The sequence below is a fragment of the Pseudopipra pipra genome, chromosome W (genome assembly GCF_036250125.1).
Source record: "Pseudopipra pipra isolate bDixPip1 chromosome W, bDixPip1.hap1, whole genome shotgun sequence".
NCBI classification, from domain to species: Eukaryota; Metazoa; Chordata; class Aves; order Passeriformes; family Pipridae; genus Pseudopipra; species Pseudopipra pipra.
In genome coordinates this window covers 31,392,124-31,405,711 of record NC_087580.1, presented here as the reverse complement: position 1 = coordinate 31,405,711, position 13,588 = coordinate 31,392,124, and the positions used below count along the sequence as shown (strand labels likewise).

The window sequence follows — 13,588 nt, the reverse complement described above, 5'->3', positions numbered from 1 at the left end:
GAGCTTGAGGGGGAGTTCTGACTTGGTGGTCCCTGATCAGCCTCCCAGCAGGGAGAAGCCCTTCAGATGCCTGGAATGTGGGAAGAGCTTCAGGAAGAGCTCCCACCTGCTCCGACACCAACACATTCACACTGGGGAACGGCCCTACACGTGTGGGGAATGCGGGAAGAGCTTCAGGAGCAGCTCTCACCTGATCCGGCACAAGCAAATTCACACTGGAGAACGACCCTACCTGTGTGGGGAATGTGGGAAGAGCTTCAACCGAAGCTCCCACCTGATCCGGCACCAACGCATCCACACTAGGGAACAGCCCAGGAAAGGGGTGTGAGAGGGGGGCTGAGGGAAGGGGTGAGAGTGTGAGCGAGTGTGAAGTGGGGGTGCCTTGGTGTCCCCATGCCTTGATCCCTGGAGAGCAGGGGAGACTGGTGAGAGGGGGGAGCTGCAAGAGCCCTGAGAGCCTGGAGAGGGGGGAGTTCGGGCCCCCTGTGCCGAGCCAGCAGTCAGGGCTTTGCTGTTGGTGCCAAATTGCCCCTGGTCAGGCTGAACCCAGAGCCTGCTCATGTGTCGGGGGGCTGGATCTGCTCCCTGCTCTCGTTGCCCTGGGGAAGTTTCTGGTGTCCCCTGGCCTGTGGGGCTGTTTGGTTGCCTTGGGCACAGCAGGCCCTTGTGTGGGTCCCCCCCACGGTGGGGGTTGGTGTTGCTGGGTCAGGCCCCGCCGGCTCCATTGTCAGCCCGGTGCCGGCGGGGGGGACACAGCGGGTTTGGGGCCCCCCGGGAGTGCCGGGGGTGGGTGTGGAGCCCGGGAGCTGCCGAGTGTGGGGTGCAGAGCGGGGCGCGGCCAGAGTTGGGGGACCCCCAACAGCCTGGAGGGGGAAGCACAGAGAGGGAGGAGCCCTGGGAGCCTGAAATGGGGGGCATGGGGAAGGGGAAGCCTGGACAGTGGGTACCCCTGAGATCCCTGGGACAACAAAGTGGAGAACCTGGAGAGGGGGAATATCAGGGAATGTGGCACCCTGAAAGCGAGACAGAGGAGAAGGGACCCTTGGGACCCCCAACACTGCCAGCATCCCAGACAGGGGAGACACTCTGTATCCCAGAGGGGAGACGCCAGAGAGGGGTAACTTCTGGGAGAGATGTTTTGGGCTAATCTTCATATTTTGGAATATTTTTTAGCTGAGTCTCAACTTTTTGCAGTTTGGGCGGGTAAAAGTCATCTTGCTATTTCTGAGGGGTTTTGCCTGAATCTCGATGGTTTGGGTTTTTCTGGGCTGAATCTTGGTGTTTGAGGTTTTTATGGACACAGGATGCCCGGTGAGTTCTAGAGATGGACTTGGGCAGGAGGAACCCCCAAGCCAACGCGCTCAGCCCTTGTTTTCCCCCCATCAGGATTTGTCCTTCCCAAAGCTTGGGCGGATGGAGGAGGAGGCTGCGAGGAAGAGGAAGATGCCTTGGGCCCCCCAGGCAGGTGAGGAGGAAGTCAGTGTCCCTTTGGGCGGGTGTTGTGCTGGCTCTGTCAGCCGAGCATGGCCCCGGCTGCAGGACAACCCCGCTGGCGCCGCCGTCCTGCCGGGGCCGGAGTTGGGGGGATGTCCTTGGCCTTCCCTGTGGGCCGGAGGCAAATCCCCTGCCTGTCCTTCTTGCTTCCTGCCCCAGGCCCCGAGCTGAGGACGGAGAGCCCGGAGGACAAATCCCCCCGTGAGACCCTGGTGGGAGAGGCCGTTTTGAAGGGCTCCCCGGCGCAGGAAGGCAGCGGGGAGGAAAAGGGCCGGAGATCCCCCCGCAGGAGGGGCTCCAAAGCCATCCCAGGGTGCTCTGAGGAGGAAAGAGCCAGCCTGTGCCAGGAAGGCAGCCGGAGCTTGAGGCGGAGCTCTGAGCTGGTGGTCCCTGAGCAGCCTCTCAGCAGAAAGAAACCCTTCCAGTGCTTGGAATGTGGGAAGAGCTTCAGGACAAGCACTGAACTAATCCAACACCAGCACATCCACACTGGAGAACATCCCTACATGTGTGGGGAATGTGGAAAGAGCTTCAGGCACAGCTCCAGCCTGATCCGACACCAGCATATCCACACTGGGGAACGGCGCTACACATGTGGAGAATGTGGGAAGAGCTTCAGGGACAGCTCCGACCTGATCCGACACCACCATATCCACACTGGGGAATGGCCATACACATGTGGGGAATGTGGGAAGGGCTTCAGGAAGAGCTCCTGCCTCCTCTCCCACCAGCTCATTCACACTGGGGAGTGTCCCTACACATGTGGGGAGTGTGGGAAGAGCTTCAACCATCGCTCCACCCTATTCACCCACCGGCTCATCCACACTGGGGAACGGCCCTACACGTGTGGGGAATGTGGGAAGAGCTTCTACCAGAGCTCCACCCTCCACATCCACCAGCGCATCCACACTGGAGAACGGCCCTACAAGTGCTTGGAATGTGGGAAGAGGTTTCAGACCAGCTCAAGTCTCCTCAGACATGAGCGGACGCACAGGGATGAGAGGCCCTTCCGCTGCACCAACTGCGGGAAGGGCTTCAAGCACAACTCCACCCTCGTCAGGCACCGGCGCATCCACACCGGCGAGAGGCCCTACAAGTGTGGGGAGTGTGGGAAGAGCTTCACCCAGAGCTGTCACTTGACCAAACACCAACGGACCCACCAGTAAGGGAAGCCCTACCAGTGCCCCGACTGCAGGAAGAGCTTCGGCTGTAGGACTGACACACAAAAAAGGTTTCAAAAGGTCTTCAGGATTTTGAGTATCTGCACTCCAACATCAATTTATTCTTTGGAATATGTGTAAGTTTAACTTCATTTTAGTCTGAAAGCCAAATTCACCACTACCCCATTCCCTGATAACCGTGGGCTGATTCTGACAAGTGAGGCAGAAATTACCCACTGCCCAGCAAAAACCAGTGGGGCCAGCCAGTGGTCTCTGCCCTGGCAGCCCTGTTTCCCCAGTCTCATCTCAAAATGACCAGTTACACTGAAGCAAAGAGCACTGGAACCAGTGCAACAAGCCCCAGTCTGACTTTCACACCTGCCCACGTGTCCTGTTTTCTGGCTGCTCTACAGACTTCCCTGTTTAAAATACAATGGAAAAATGAACAGTTTTTGGGGTTGTTTTGGTTTGGGGCTCGGGTTTTTTTCCCCCCCCACACTGTTCTCATTAACCTCATTTCAAATCTATTTCGATGTTTGAAGATGAATTAAAGTTTTGAATGATTTTTAATGTTAATGCCTTGACCAAAGTATCAAAACATGAAAAATAAAAAAAAAAAACCACAAAGCTGTCCATTATTGTGACAATCAAACACTCAGAAGTACTAACATGAGTGCAGTTAAAACCCCATAAATAAGACCATTAAAATAACTTTAATATTTATATATTATTATATTTTTACTAAGCTTAACATAAGGAAATTTAGTTCCTGGCATCAGCTTTCCCCACCTCCCAAAAAGGTAATTTAGTTACATCTTAGTCACCTCTGAAAGGCTCTTTCCAGTTGGGTTGGCCTCTGCCTTAGACACTCATGAGATCTGCCAAAACCAATTTAAGGGCAAATTTCCCCACCAGGTTCAGCTGCATTGGTTGTACCAAAAACTTTGCAAGTAACCCCACAACTTTCATCCTAAACTCTTCTCTCAACCTTGTAAAATAATTAGCAGTAAACAGACCTGATAATGTGTTATAATTAAGAACACGTTCTTGTTCTCAGAGTTATTCATACACCAAAAAGATGCCACAGAACGGCCAAAATATTAATAGCAACTTCTACACTTTGGAAATCTACATTTGGTTTAAAAGATTTCACAGTGGTTGTTTCCTTAGGAATTCAGGCACATTTTACTAACAAGTTTCAATAAAGTTACAAAAACATCTTCCTCCACTAAGACACAGGCAGTCATCCTAACCTGAGGTAGGCACTGAAAAGCCCAATTTTTTTCTTAGCTGTCACGAGTCTTTCATTCCTTCTGCCACATCAATTAGGCATCAGCCCATTTTTCAAGCTGCTGTTATCTACCAGCTCCTGGTTTGGTTTCCAAGCCCAGTATTTTGGCCACGATAAAATCAGGGACCTGGGCAGTCATGTCAGAATGACAAAGAGTACTGACCCTCCCTGCCAAGGGAGACAAACCATTCCCAACCTCGACCAAAGGTTCAAGGCAACAATTCTGAAACAATTTTACAATGTTTTTCTCTTCAGTTTTTTGCTGCAATTCTCTGTTGCTCTATTAAAAGACCACAGCAGTGAAGGACAAGGCCTGATGGCCAAACCCAGGGCTTCAGTCACTTGAGGTCTATTGAAACCTTTCTGTGAGGAAAAGCTGAGAGAATTGCGATTGTTGAGGCTGGAGAAGGGAAGGCTTTGGGGTGACCTAATTGTGGCCTTCCAGTCCCCTCAGTAAAGTCATGGACAATACCCAGCTGGGTGTGAGTGTGGATGTGCTGGAGGGCAGGAAGGCTCTGCAGAGGGATCTGGACAGGCTGGATCAATGAGGCCAAGTGTCAGGGCCTGCACTTGGGTCCCAACAACCCCCTGGAACGCTCCAGGCTGGGGGCAGAGGGGCTGGAGAGCTGCTCAGCAGGAAGGGACTTGGGGGTGCTGCTTGACAGGGGCTGGATATGAGGCAGAGTGTGCCCAGGGGGGCAAGAAGGCCAAGGGCATCGTGGCCTTTGTGGAGAAGAGTGTGGCCAGCAGGAGCAGAGAACTGATTGCCCCTCTGTGCTGGGCACTGGGGAGGCCCCACCTGGAGTGCTGTGTCCAGTTCTGGCCCCTCAGTGCCAAAAGGCCCTTGAGGGGCTGGAGCGTGTCCAGAGAAGGGAACGGAGCTGGGGAAGGCTCTGGAAAACATGTCTGCTGAGGGACGGCTGAGGGAACTGGGTTTGTTGAGTGTGGAGAAGGGGAGGCTCAGGGGGGACCTCACTGCTCTCTGCAATGACCTGAAAGGAGGTTTTAGTGGGTGTGGGGGTCGGTCTCTTCTGCAAAGCCTTTAGTGACAGGAAGAGATGAAATGGCCTTAAATTGCGTTGGGCAATGTTCATATTAGATGTTAAAGAACCCTTTTTCCACTGAGAGAGTGTTCAGGCATTGGATCAAGTAGCCCAGGGAGGTGGTGCAGTCTCTGGAAGTGTTCAGGTGTGTGGTGGGTTGACCTTGGCTGGACACCAGGTGCCCTCCCAGCCGCTCTATCACTCCCCTTCCCAACAGGACATGGGAGAGAGTAAGGTGGGAAAAACAAAATAGTGGGTTGGGATAAGGCAGTTTATTCAAAGCAAAAAGCAGAACAAAGCTTGGTCACACAGAAGCCAAAGACAGCAGGGTTTGTTCTCTGCTTCCCAGGAGCAGCCATGGTTGGCCACTCCCCAGGAGCAGGGCTTGGGTACCTGTGAGGGTTCCTCAGCAGGCAGCCATCAGACAATGAATGCCCCCCTCCTGCTCCCTGCCTCAGCTTTTAGAGCTGAGCTGACCTCCCATGGTCTGCAATGTCCCTTGGGTTAGTTGGGCTCAGCTGGCCTACTTGGGTCCCCTGCCAGGCTCTTGCCCTCAGCTAAGGAAGGAATGTCCCAGTGTTGGTGCTGTGCTCAGCAGTGGCCAAAACACTGGGGTGTTCTCAACCCCCTTCCAGCTGCCAATGCCAAGCCCAGCCCTGGGAGGGCTGCTGTGGGGAACTGAACTGCAGCTCAGCCAGACCCAACCCAAATATCTATGGCACATATTCTATAGAATCCATCCTTAGGTGTTGTATGAGAGATCTTTAAGATATTACAAATAATAAGCAATAATAAGGCAAGTGTCCTCCTTAGGGACACACACTTCAGAAGGGACCTTACACTTGACCCCCCCTCTCTTCAGCTTCAAGCCACCCAGTGCCACAGAGGGGGACAGAACTCCTGTGGAACATTCTATTCCATTGGCACAGAGCAAGGAATAAACCCAACCTACTGCCTGGGTTTGTTCCCTGGGGGTCTCTGCAGCAGCAAGCACAGCCCCACACTGACTGCTCTGGGCTGTGCAGGCATTTGTGGTTCTGCCTGTCTCACACACCCCCCCAACCTTGGGATGGATCTGGATGTCACTGGATGTGATGTCATGAGGGAGATGTGATGACACAGGAAAGATGTGATGTCACAGGGGAGCTGTGATGTCACAGGAGAGCTGTGATATCACGGGGAGGATGTGATTTCACAGGGATGCTATGATGTGATGTCATATGATGGATGTGATGTCATAGAGAATCCTTGATGTCACAACAAAGATGTGATGTCACAGGGGAGCTGTGATGTCACATGGGAAGTGTGATGTCACAGAAATGGTATGATGTCATATGATGGATGTGTCACCATAGGGGAGATGTGAAGTCACAGGGCAGCTGTGATGTCACAGTCGAGCACGGGATGTTACAGGGATGATATGAGATCACAGGAGAGATGTGATGTCACAGGAAGGATGTGATGTCACAGGGCAGCTGTGGTGTCATGGGGAGGTGACAACGGCCAAGAATGCACTCAGATTGGGTCTCAGCTGCATTACGTTTGTTCCATCCCCCATTGCAGTAAATATTTCCTTAGAGTTTTTTACATTCCTCTGCAACTTCAGAGCTGCAACTGCTCAAATTCAAGGCCTACCATCCAGTTGTTTCCCACAATTCCTCCTTTTTGTTTTTAAATTGAAAAATAAGGTTTGGGAGAAATTCTGACCAATCACTCGTTGAACACAAGATATCAAACAGGGGACACATAATAAAATACACAAAACTTCTTCTGCAAACGAAACTTCATTTAACTCAGGGTTATGTGTCTCTTATTTTTTATCTAAAGGTGCTTATGCATATGTGAGGTAATATAGTTTATGCATTTTTGAGCAAAACCAGAATATATTCATAATCATATATTCATACATTCACATGCATACATTCACACAACTTTCATGCGTGATGGCCATCACTTCATGCTCTCACACAAACATACTTTTGAATTGTATTTTACTGTGTTTTCTGGGTGTGAGCTGAAAAATTATCATTCTTGTGTTTTGCCCTCAGGTGAGTAAGATCTAATTATGTATTTCTTGTTTTTATGAAAGTATAACTTGGAAAACAAACATATTTCTGCTTCACGTTCAATTCAAAACCCAAATACATACAAACATTCTTATAGTTTAAAGGTAAATATATACTCCTTCTATTTTTAAAGCAAAACACACACTTTTCTATGCTAATGGGCTTTTGGACTTCAAAGAGAACTTGTCAGTAGTTACTACAAAAACTTCAAAAGCTCTACTTCTCCACCACTTTCATGTATGCATCTTAAAACAATTTTGGCTGTTTAAATAAAAAACTTCAAAAAAACAGTTAGTAGGACCATCTCATGAACCTGTGTTTCCTCACTCCCTCCCCTTCCTCTTTTTTTTGTTTTTTTTTTTTTTTTGTACTGAAATTAAACTGTTAGGTTAGTTGTTACATGAATAAAAAGCCTTGCTTTGTTGACTTTGAGCTTAGTGTCCTGTGTAAGGACAGGTTTTTATATAAGTTGTCTGTGGCGTGCTGCATCTCGGGGGTCTGTCTTAACATCATCTTCTTTTTCACTGTTTCTGTCAAATGTTTTTGGAGGGTTGTCAACTAGGCACAAAATACCAATTAATCTCAAGTTATACAAGATGATTGTGTCAGGGACAAAGTTCCCGTCTATCAGCGCTTGCATCATCCAGTTCAGCACAAATACATTCCCACCGCATGGTCTGTGGTTGGACCAGGCCATTGTTGAACAAGTTAAGCAGCATATTGATGAAAAACAAGGAAAACAACATAAAATATCCACAACAAAGGACTCATAGTAAAAGCGTAGACAATAATCTCTTTGTAATCATATCCATCTTTAGTGAAGAGATCGGAATAGGTTCCAGCTGTTCCTGCATCATTGGGTCAGCCAGGGTCACTTGCATGCTATGCTGTGGCTGTAAGTAATCATAATCTCTTTGCAGTCAGCATACAGGGGGTCAGCATCCTACTTTTGAACGTAGACTTAGTCTCCAAGTTGGAACAGATGAATAGGAGTGCTCAATCTCACAGGTCCAGAGTACAGAATGAACTTGTAGAATTTCTGCAAAGTAGAGCCTGGACTATTAAACAATTTTCACAAAAGAATTTCAAATTTCAGAATTTTTGTAACTTGGCTGTATGAGAGGATTTTAGGTTCTATAGCACGAAGTGGTTGGCTGTCAGTTACTAATAAAAGGCTGTAGAGAATCATGTAGGACAAAGCAGGTAGTGCAATACAATCAGGCACCAGGCACTGTCACTGCTTGTGTTAAATGGTCAAGGCTTGTGTGCTGTGAAGAACCCAAGAGCATGAAGAGCATGAAGAAAAATATCCAGGGCGTGATCAAAATTCACTCAACGAAGGCATTCAGTAAAGCAATGCACAAGTTAGACAAAACATTCAAACAACTTAAACCAACCATCATGCTATGAAGTTAGCAGTCTATTAAAAGATTGCAGGCATGATGTGAGCTGGGGCCTATGGGGGGACTAGACACTTTCTTTGCTTTTCAACACAGGGCCCTTCTTCCATGAGGCCCAGCACCCCATGCACTGTTATTTATAATCTTGTGTGGACTCGTAAACTAAGAGGTTTCCTTCATATGTTGCAGTAGTTAGAGAGGAGAGAGAGAGATTCAAAACAATCCTTGCCACTTGCTATAAAACCACTGGGACAAAACATATATAAACAACACCCATCTTCATGAAAGACAATAAAACATAATATCAATAACTATAGTATTGCCTGGTAATCTGACAGCACTATTCAAACTATACAAGCAATCCACCCTTTCAAAGCCTTTCCAGTCTGGATATGATACAGAATTTTGAGGGTTTTTTTCAAATTTTAGCTAATTCATAATACAAATTCAATTATATTATAACCCTCTATACTGGAGAAAAATGCAAGTTTTGACTCTAACTCTGATCCTCGCCCACCAGCAATACAACACCACATACAAAAAGAATAAGTCAAAACACATTGTTGGTGACAGAGACTTTCTTAACTCTGGAATAGTAGATTCAGGGATCTATTAGGGCAAGAGGCCTGCTATATAAGAAAGAAAAAACCAATGCATTTTGTTCTTCAAGATGCATGGCCTGCATTGAATGGCTAATGCATGGCTGTAGTTATTGTTCCGATTAATACAAAGATGACAAAAGCAATTAGAAGAGTTTCTCTCATTTACTGTGTTCTGCATCATCTTCTCAGTCTCGGGCTTGGCTCACCAGAGCCACAGATTGGCTCCTCTTATTCATGAGAATTACTAATGATAGATTGAGAGTGAATACTTTTTGATTTGTGATATAACTAAACGAATAAGGATCACTTGAAGGCATATTAAAGGTATTGCTAGTCATATTAATTACAACATCGGGTGCATCTCAGGTCTTTTCAATACAGACTATACATTTTTTGCACTTGGGATCAAATTAAAGATTTAGTTTTGTTTTCTCTCTTTTTCCAAAATTCTAATCAAGGATGGAGAAGGCCAGATTCCAGCTTGCAGCTGGTTCTTTAGATGTGATCTATATTATCTGTTTGTATTCTTAGGGTTTTTTTGTCTATGAAATTCTGGTAAGAGAACAAAATTCACAACATAAGCAGCACAAAGGAGAGCAAATAACTCGTTGTAAGATCATGTAAAAATCAGCTGAGTAAACTTTTTAAACACAGTTTTAAAGATGTGATCAGCATAATGCCAACCCAGGGTAAGGCCTCTGGCTTTAATCCTTTTATACCACTTGTATTCACAGCACCAGCTGTGGGGGTGCTTCAAGAAGACAGTTCCCCCACTCCTGCAGACTGAGGGTCTAGAGAAACCCTGAGCAAAGTACACACAGAACCTGACAGGGTCACTCCACTGTCACGGTCACTTCTCAGTTTATAACAGGGAGATAGAAAGATGTTTTATCTAAGAGTTAAGGAAATCCTCAGCCTGCTGGCTTTCCATTTATCTTATTTGCAAAGTTGTAGTTTTTAGAAAGCAGGGGGGTTCTACACCCCACCCCCAGCCCCGAGACACTGGTAATTTAAACTTTTTTGAGTTCGGCCAGAGGAGGTTTAAGCCTCCCACTCGGTTCCTAGGCAACAAACTATCTCTATTGTGTGAGCTACTAACACCTGATCTCTTTCTCTGCTAAGGCAAAGGCCAAGTTTTGCAAGAGGACTTTTTATCCTTTTTGTCAAAACCCTGTTTGGTTGGTTTTTTTTCTGAATACAAAGTTTTGGCAGAAGGTTTTTATAGGGGTACAATACAACCAAGAAGGTGTTTCACTAAAACTTTTGTACAAAGCCTCATTTCCCGGAAAAACTCCCTAAAACTGTCTGCATACTAGCTAGCAGTTAAACGCAATTCTTTGGTTTTTAAGTTATCTCCAAGTGATTAGAAGGACTAAAGAGAGAGATTTTGCTTTCTTTTCTCAACCACTTACATGCTTGGTTTCTGCGGGGCAAATCCCCGGTCTCTCACTAATTTCCAAATGGCAGGAGTTAAAGATGGAAACAAGAACTATGGAAAGGTGTGCACTTGTTTGTTTTCAATACTTATTCCCCAAGAGGAACAGAAAAGGGAAAGAAGACTCTTTTGTTTCTCTTTCTGACTGCAGCCTCTCTTGCCGTTCTTACTCACTCTTCCCCCCCTTCCCCGCGGGGCGGGGAAGAAGAGAGAAAAGGCTGGAGCTACTTTTCGTTTCTTTTCTTGCTGCCGCAGTCCCCGCCGAGCTCGCCGTCGCTCTGCTGTTCCCCGGGCCGCCCCGCACGCCGTGGAACTCCTGGGGACCCCCGCACAAGTCTGGCCGGCTCTGCAGAAGCAGCTCCCGGCGCTGCCGCCCGCTCCGCCGCCGCCTCTGTCGCTGGGGTCCCTCTGCCGCTCCGCCGCCTCCTGCCCTGGCTGCCGGCGCTGCCTTCCCCCGGCACGCCGGGCTCAGGCAGCAGTTGGAATAACCCTAAAGTGAATTTCTGTGCTCTTGTGTTCACCTGAGACGCTCTAACGGGAGGAGAGTCTCCCGGACTCTCATCTCTGGGGTTTAACAGTGACTAACAAACTTATGGTCGCTTCTCCACACACACACAGCCCCCAATACACACACACGCCAGCACGGTACCGTCAGCAACACTGTGAGCTCACGGCGACATTGGACACACAACGCAATTAACAGGAGAGTTAACAGAGAGACGGGAAGGCAGTTCTCTAGCCTGCCTCTCCTGTCAACGAGAAGTGGCACTTTTTCGGGGTTGCTCTGTTCTTGTTTCCCTCTGGGGCTGCTCCGTTCCTGGTTTTTCTTGCATTGCTGCTGCCGGGCTGTCCTCTCGCCGGCTCCCGGGCACTCCGGCCCTACCCGTGCGGCGCTGCCAGCTCTGCTCCGCCACGCCCTTAGGATTCTCCAGCAGCCGGAGTGGCTCTCTGGTGTTCGTCTGCACCACAACTCCGCGCGGGGTGGCAGCGGCCACGATTGGAACTCGCACTGTTCGATCGGTGCAGTGCACACTGGGCAGCGATGTGCTACCCCTTCCAGCAGGGCGACTGCATGGCCGAAAAGTCTCCTATCAGCGGCGAGGAGGGGTGGCCTTTCTCTTTTTACTGTCTCTGAGGGTGATTTGCTAGGTTTTTCTTTATTTTCTGGCTTGAAGGGTGGTGATTTTTTAGAAGCATGATCTTTTGAAGTTTTAAAGACAGTTCGCCACAGTTTCAGGATGCTGGCAGCCTGCTTAAGAGACTCAGTGGCTGCATTAAAAAGCACTCTCCCTGCAGAGTCCCAAATGTCTGTACCAAATGCTGACTGAGCATCTACCCCATTTCTTTTGCACCAACTATATAAGGTGCAGAGCACACATTTCTGATATTTCACACTGTGCTTCTCTAGTATCTCTGTTAGCACTATGCCAACAGATTCCTCCTCCACGGATATCTGTGCTTCCATTATTTATTCCTGAATGGCTCACCTTCTTTCCAGGTGTCTGTAAGTCTTGACTTACTTTTCGGCTCTAAGGTCTGCCAACAAATGCTGCATTGGGGTTCCATCCTCACTGCTCTGAGGTCCACAGTCACTGCTCTCAGATCCGCGGCGATAAATCCCCTCCCTACCGCTCTAAGGTCTGCAGCAAATCTTCTGCAATAAATCTTCTCTATCACCGCTCTAAGGTCTGCAGTCTTTCCAAGGAATTCTCCTTGCAGTAAATCTTCTTCGCAATAAATCACGTCGGGGTTCACCAATTGACGACAGCCAAGAATGCACTCAGATAGCAGGGAAAGGGACACGGCTACTTTATTGCTCTCAAATGTTTCTTTTATACTCTTTGTATACTATCATGTTACAACAGAATTGGTTAAAAGTCTCAAACATAAAACACTGTACATACTTTCATTGGTGACACTACACACATTTGGATTGGTGACCTTTGGTCTCGGCTGCATTACGTTTGTTCCGTCCAGCATTGCAGTAAATATTTCCTTAGAGTTGTTTACATTCCTCTGCAACTTCAGAGCTGCAACTGCTCAAATTCAAGGTCTACCATCCAGTCCTTTCCCACAGGGAGGTGTGATGTCATAGGGGAGGTGTGATGGCACAGGGACAATGTGATGTCACAGGAGGACAGGACGACACAGGGATTATATGATATCACGGGAGAGGTGTGATGTCATATGATGGATGTGACACCATAGGGCAGATGTGATGTCACAGGGGAGCTGTGATGTAGCTCTGCAGAGCCCTGACAGTGCCACTGCAATCCCAAACTGCATTGCCCGGGTCAACACTCAGCACAGCCAAGGCCACAACCCTTCCTGAAAGGTGTCCCTTCTGGGCAGGGCCAGGGGGACAAACCCCTCCATCTGTCCCTGCACATGTTGTGTCCAGTTCTCATCCCCCACTTAGGGACAAAGTCAAGCTACACTGTGTGTTTATCTTAGCATTTTCTTCATTCTTTTGTACTTCCAACACACACACACCCCAGTCTGGGCAGAGTCTGGCCCTCCAGAGAACACAAGATCTGACTAGTTGTGGCTCCTGCTGCAGGGGCTGGAACTTGGGCCACAATCTGTGCCAGGAGCAGAGAGGTCCCTCCTCACAGAAACTTCTTGGCAATGGAGTTCTTAAGAAAACAGGACAGGCTGTGGGGATCACTTGCAGGGCACAGCCAGGGACGTGTCTTGACCAGCCTCCTGTTTAACAGGACCAGCTTTTTCATCCTCTTTGCTCTCTGTTTTCTCATGCTTGTTCCTCCAGTAACCATTGTGATCCTCCCCTTGCTTTGGTTCTTTCCTAGACATCCCAGGACAAGTCTTGCCCAGTCCCCAAATCCCCTTTCTGTCTGCCCATCATGAGTCTCAGAGCCCGAGGCCAAATCCCCCATCCTCAGCTAAAGGGTCACCCTGAGAGGTTCTGCCTATGACCCACTTGCTTAAAGTTTCATACAGACACCTGGGAACTTCCTTTGAAACCTTGGAACTTCCTTGGAATTAATTTGTTACCTTTTGGGCTTAGAATGGCTTCTTCAAAAACATGGTAATTCATGTCCTCAACATGGACATACTTTGGAGAAGGAGTTTGGGA

General features: G+C 48.4%; 2 protein-coding genes across 4 annotated transcripts in view; one reads left to right on the top strand and one right to left on the bottom strand.

The window, feature by feature from the left end:
- Window positions 1-13,588, bottom strand: part of LOC135405272 (zinc finger protein 501-like) — an 895,895-nt gene that overhangs the window by 104,732 nt on the left and 777,575 nt on the right. The window lies entirely within an intron of this gene.
- On the top strand, window positions 917-3,049 carry LOC135405345 (zinc finger protein 239-like). Its single transcript, XM_064640021.1, has one exon. It carries the CDS (start codon window positions 1,524-1,526, stop codon window positions 2,658-2,660), a length of 1,137 nt encoding a protein of 378 aa, XP_064496091.1. The 5' UTR covers window positions 917-1,523; the 3' UTR covers window positions 2,661-3,049.

What these genes read in the sequence shown, in the direction of transcription:
- LOC135405345 (XM_064640021.1), top strand. Translation starts at nt 1,524, where the DNA reads ATGGCCCCGGCTGCAGGACAACCCCGCTGGCGCCGCCGTCCTGCCGGG.